The sequence below is a fragment of the Sinocyclocheilus rhinocerous genome, unplaced genomic scaffold (assembly GCF_001515625.1).
Source record: "Sinocyclocheilus rhinocerous isolate Xijiao unplaced genomic scaffold, SAMN03320098_v1.1 scaffold788, whole genome shotgun sequence".
Classification (NCBI taxonomy): Eukaryota; Metazoa; Chordata; class Actinopteri; order Cypriniformes; family Cyprinidae; genus Sinocyclocheilus; species Sinocyclocheilus rhinocerous.
This window is the reverse complement of record NW_015664008.1, coordinates 80548-86673: the sequence shown is the minus strand read 5'-3', so window position 1 is coordinate 86673 and position 6126 is coordinate 80548. Positions and strand designations below refer to the sequence as shown.

General features: G+C 36.6%; 2 protein-coding genes across 4 annotated transcripts in view; both read right to left on the bottom strand.

The window, feature by feature from the left end:
- Positions 1 to 3070, bottom strand: part of LOC107729084 (potassium channel subfamily K member 5-like) — an 8831-nt gene extending 5761 nt beyond the window's left edge. For all 3 annotated transcript variants that reach the window (XR_001638554.1, XR_001638553.1, XM_016539441.1), the window contains exons 1-2: positions 2754 to 3070; positions 233 to 344 (exon numbers count right to left, since the gene is read on the bottom strand). Coding sequence is in view for 1 of the 3 variants with exons in the window: in XM_016539441.1 (XP_016394927.1) it covers positions 233 to 344; positions 2754 to 2939 (298 nt within the window). In the remaining 2 variants the exon portion in view is untranslated. The remainder of the gene's footprint in view (positions 1 to 232; positions 345 to 2753) is intronic.
- Positions 3071 to 5197: 2127 nt separating this feature from the next.
- The window catches only part of LOC107729077 (fos-related antigen 2-like), a 3433-nt gene continuing 2504 nt past the window's right edge, over positions 5198 to 6126 (bottom strand). Inside the window, exon 4 of the mRNA XM_016539428.1 lies at positions 5198 to 5658. Coding sequence (XP_016394914.1) covers positions 5386 to 5658 — 273 coding nt within the window. The 3' untranslated portion in view covers positions 5198 to 5385. The remainder of the gene's footprint in view (positions 5659 to 6126) is intronic.

Here is a 6126-nt window from a genome sequence, read left to right as displayed (position 1 = left end):
AAAAAAAAAAGATTTGCTCTTTAAAATTGTTGTTTTTGAGAATTATTGTGCTCTTAACATTGTCACAAATTAATAAACGTGATGGAAGGTTGAATCGTTGTTCAATGTTTCGATTTCTCAAATGCACATTTCAACATTGAAGGTCAATTATAGGATTATAAGTGTCAGCTGGGTTTTTATATAATAAAGAGAGAGAAACTTGAAATACTTCTAAGCAGTACAATGCATCCACCTATAGTAGTGATGACTGTGGCAGCAAAAATAACTGCGTTCTCCCAACTCCAGTTGTTGATTTTTTTTTCTCCCGTTACAGTCACACCTCTTCCAGCCGCCGCAGCCACAATCTGATGTTGAAACACAAAACTAAATATTAACTATTAAATATGTTATTTGACAATACAAATGCCAAATGAGCATATTTGAACATAGCATGAAACGAGAAGAGACATAAACAATGTATGCATGTAAACAAAGGATGAAATAATTACATCTTTGAGAAAGACCTTTTTAAAATAAGCAATTATATTTTATTAATGTGTCTTCATTTCATCTCATCTCACGATTACCCATTTTATTTTTTATTCCGAGGTGGAAACAGGCTTCCATATACAAGTCAAAACAACAGGAAAAGAGGAAGAGTGTTTAGTGTTTGTGGAGATATCAGCAAATTAAACCTTTGTCTTCATGCACACTAGTTAGAGTCAGCATGGTTGCAGTCAGTCCATCGCTGTGACCGTAAACATAGCTATTTAAATACCTTAAATTAGCGAGTATACAAACAAACACACCCAAACCAAATTGACGGAGTATAGGACGCCCTGCAGTTTCGATCTCCTTCTGACTTCAGTCCAGTCTGACGTGTCACTGAAACAACTTACTTTAAATGTACTTTTCATGTCTTTGAATAACAACAAAAACACTATCTTTCAGCTTGTTCATGTAAATATCAGTATTTAGAGTATGCCACCACAATGGTGTTGTTTGAAAACCAGAGGAACAGGTTTTCTTTGCCACATCATGTTACATCACACTCAGTAAACATAAGTATGAGGGCTTTTACAGTTTTTAAATTCATGTCAGTCAAGGTAAAATTTGGCACAATTAACAATAGAAAAAAAAAAGAGCTTTTTAAAAATTTTAATATGGTAAAAAATTAAAACTCAGCTAATTCAGTTTGAAACGATGCAATGTGTTTCAAAGAGATTTTGAATGTTGCAGTAGTACAGTTGTCATGTTAGTATACCATACAGTGGCAAAGAAAATGCATAGAATACCAAAACAAACTGAAAATAAATGAATTAAAAAAAAACTGATTTCCACAATAACATTCATTCCAAGTGTTACCGTTTAAAGGCATTTATGGCATAGCTACTGTCAGTATCAATACTGGGGAAGTCGTGGCTTAATGGTTAGAGAGTCGGACTCGTAACCCAAAGGTTGCGGGTTCGAATCTTGTACCGGCAGGGATTGTAGGTGGGGGGAGTGAATGTACAGCGCTCTCTCCCACCTTCAATACCACGACTGAGGTGCCCTTGAGCAAGGCACCGAACCCCCAACTGCTCCCCGGGTGCCGCAGCATAAATGGCTGCCCACTGCTCCGGGTGTGTGTTCACGGTGTGTGTGTGTTCACTGCTGTGTGTGTGCACTTTGGATGGGATAAATGCAGAGCACTAATTCCGAGTATGGGTCACCATACTTGGCCACATGTCACTTCACTTTTACAAGAGTTGTAAAACAAGTACAGGTACTAATGAACACAATACTGTATCCTGCATATTTACTGGTGTTGTTCATAAAATGTTCTTCAAGAATGACTGAATTAATACTATAGTTGATGTTTTCAGATAGATGAATTACAGTATTTGCAATATGTTCTCTGGTGACAAATTACAAATGTTCACACGCCTTTGTGTGTATATAGTAAACATCTGTGGTTACAATATGAGATAATATTTCAATACTACTTATATTTCAAACTTCATTCAAACTTAAAACATTTTAATTTAGATGATGATACATCATTAACAAGTTAAATGTGTAAAAGAACTGGTTTGTTGATTAATCATTAACATCATTTGGATTGAATAGGGTCGAATCAGAAAGAAATAGTTTAAATGCATGTTTTGTGTGGATTTAAAACGTTTTGGGTGATTTTGTGTCTAGTACTGGGGCAAAATAGTGCTAAGATTAGCTCTAGAAGTTGAAAATAGTAGCCTACCAAAGCGAAACAGCCGCTTGCATTGTTTTCATATTCGATGCATAAAGCACGTGTGTGCGCGTTTTCTCGTGGTACAGTCGCGTTTGAACGAGTCCACAATGTATGACTGGCAAAAGCACATTCCTAAGAATGACTTCGCCAATTTTATTGCCCTCGGGGGGAAAGTCCACAAACTTGGAACAATCGCGCCTCAGTCTTTTTTAGGTTCGCCAACTCCCGTCACCTCCAGAGATTTGACACGTTTAGGACGAAGTTTCGCTTTGTTTTGTTCATGCGCAAACGCGTGAAACTGTTACAAACTATGTAAAATTGTTTAAAATGCTCTAAACTTACATTAAATTCAGACGGAAACTTCTTATTAGTCGCTTGTGAGTGAGAAGCACCATAGCAACGGTAAATGTATTCAATAACTGATACTTAGGCTAAACACTTGGAAAACTTTTTCCAAGAGCTTCTGGAACTGTTTAGGCTACCTAAAAAAATCTCCAAGCTGTTTTTCTAAACACCTCTTGAGGAATCAAATTATAAAGCCTACCTCAATTATCAGGTCCAAATCATCCTTTTCTAAGCAGGGGTATTTCTGTAATAAATGGTCAGTGTGGTTTTTATAATCGTCCAGAGCTGCTTTTAAATGCGGTTCCTCGAGGATCTGAAATATCGCGGCTCCGATGGACAAGTAGAAAATGATGACTGAGGTCAGAAGAGATCCTTTATCTGCCATAATACTGAAGTAGATCCTTCTCTGTGCTCAGTTACATCAAGTAACAACCACTGATAAAGTCTCCTAAGTTTCTGGTGATGTGTTAGGCTACTTAAACATAATGATGCGGGTGAGGAGGAAGTGGAATTCGGAGCCACGCCTGTAGGTGTGAACGCGTGGAGTGCCTTGTCTGGCTGTAACCTGCGTGGTTTTGCTAGAGGGTACGATTTTTGTGAACTTTTCTTTGGTTTTTGGTCTTTAATAGATTTTAAATTGCATTTTAGTTTCGAAGGAAAGACTCAGTGAAACAACACACTTACAAATATTAGAAGACAGAGATCTTCTCATAACTTATACCCACTCTTCTTTGTCATTTTTGTATTTACTTTTAAGGTGTTTTAATGGAAGTATTACGTTAGGTTCCCCACAAGTTCACACAGGTGCACTTGCAGTGTACACGCTTTAAAAAAGGGTTCCAAATAGGATGTTTTCACAGGAGTGCCACAGAACCATTTGATGTTTCCTAAAGAACCATCCAGGGAACAATTCTTAAAAGAACATTTTAATAATATAAACTAAAGAACCTTTTTCCAGTATGAGGAACCTTTTTTTCTAATTGCAATGTTCCATGGATGTTAAAGTTTCTAACCATCAATGGCAATAAAGAACCTTTATTTTGTGTCTCATCACATGTACAACAGAAAAGTTATACTTTCGAAATTGTGTGTGTGTGTGTGTGCGTATTAGTGCTATCAAATGATTAATCGCGATTAATCACATCCAAAATAAAAGTTTTTGTTTAGATAATATACAGTATGTATGTGTGTTGTGTATATATATATATAAGCATGTATATATATTTCATAAATATGTTATGTTTATATATTAAATATATATATTTAAAATATATATTATATATATATATATATGTGTGTGTGTGTGTGTGTGTGTGTGTAAATGAATGTAACTTTTTGTTTTGTTATCTAATGGCCTTTCATCCATTTCTAACTGTGGCAAAGGTCCAATTACTTTGGAATCGGTGTGTTTACATTTCTTACGTTTCTTTCACTTTTGTCTTGATCCCTTTGTTGAGATAAAAGATCGGAGATGTGTGGTAATTTGCCCAAGTTTCAGTCAAGGCTTTTTTCTTCTTATTCCTGTTACATTGCTTCTAAATTTAAAATTCTAAAAATCTTAAAAATCAAAAGATAATCAATATAACAATGAAAAAATGCAATAGCGTTTACAAGACAGGTTTACAAGACACATTTACTGAAGTTCTCTTCTTCCTTCTTACCAAGTGACATACTATATATAGTGGTAGATATCCATCTTACTGATTGAGCAACATTCTGTGTCTGTTTTTAAAAGGAAATGTGAGTCAAGGTTTCTTCTCTGTGTGAACGCCGGGCACCTAACACCATTTTTCCTATTTCACACCTGAAGAAAGCTATTAAAAGTTTGGGGACTTTTCACAATATCCTGTGACCTTTAAATAGCAAATGCAAAGGCCTCTGTGAATTGAAAGTCAAATTCCCAAATCCCAAACAGGAACTCATGCCCACAGCGGAGTGGAAATCCTCCTCCTTTTGTAACGGGATGGGGAAGGGGGGCTCTTCGTGCATGCCTGAGCATTGCCACTCCTGTGCAGATGTCAAAATATCCTCCTTTTATTGCATGCTTTGTGGCATGTTGTATCTTGTTGCATGTAACTCTTAAGCGTACTGCTTAAAGGGATAGTTCACCCAAAAATGGAAATTGCATCATCATTTACTCACGTTTTCCAAACCCTTCACAAATTGAGATATTTTGGAAATGTATTTATTTATTTAAATAAAGAAATGAATTGCTTTGTATTTATTTATTATCCCCACAAATTCACACAGGTGCCCTTGCAGAGTACACACTTTTAAAAAAGGTTCCAAATAGGATGTTTTCACAGGAGTGCCACAGAAGCATTTTATTTGGTTGATACATTTTTTCATAAGATCCTAAATGCTGCTTCCAAATGATTACAAATGATTAACTTTAAAGCCAGCTAGATAACATTACTTTGGTAACTTATTTAACTAATTTAACAATTCACAATAATGTTCAATATGTTCAGGCCGTTCTTTTCTTATTGTCGAGCCCTTTTTATGTATTTGTTAAACATATAAGGTCAGTGCATTTAGAATTAGACGTACCACAATTAAAAACACCACTCATTTACAGCTATTGTTAACAGCTATTGTTAAAAAAATGTTGCTATTTCAAAGACAGTTATAATAAACACGGTCACTACATGGGAACAGGTACAAAATAATTATAACAGAGCACCAGACTTGATTTCACTCTCATTTGCAATGGGTTTCTTACCACAGGAAAAGTTGGATGTTGAACACAGAATGTCTCTTTAGTAGTGGTAATGAGGTATTTACAAAGATATTAAATAAAAAGCGCTGGTGCATCATCGTCTTCATTGGATTTAGTGTAATTCAGAGTCGTTCTCTGTCTGTTGGAGCACCAAATGTCCAGACCCACTTACGTCATCCAGAGGTTCCTGTTTTATTGTGAGGGAAATTTTGGATGGCAGGGGCTCTCCTGACATAAAAGTGTCCAAGGAATGAGGTTTGTCCTGTGCCAGTGTGCAGATGGATGCATGGGATGCCAGAAGCATTTTCAGCTGCTCTTTCTCCTGTTGCAGGCAGCTCACCTGCCTCTGCAGCACGACCTGCTCCATGTGCAGGCGCTCAGTCTCCTGAAAACAAATTCACAGCTGGATCCCATTAGCATGTGATGCTGGTAATTACGTAACAGATTCCCCGAAGCAGAGTGTACTGCATTCTTAAAAATAAAGGCTGCAAAAGACGTTTTCATAGCAATAACATAGAAGATCCATTTTAGGTTCCCTAAAGAACCTTTAAGTGAACAGTCTAAAGAACATTTTAATATTCTTAAAGGGGTCATATGATGCGATTTCAAGTTTTCCTTTCTCTTTGGAGTGTTACAAGCTGATTGCGCATAGATAAGATCCCTGAAGTTGCAAAGACTAAAGTCTCAAAACCAAAGAGATATTCTTTATCAAAGTTAAGACTCTGCCACGCCCCCCTAAAACGGCTCGTTCTAACACGCCCCCACATATCTACGTCATATGTGGAAATATTTGCATAACGCGCCCAAATGTGCACGCAAAGAAAGAAAGGGGTGGTTTCAGTAACCGCAGTTA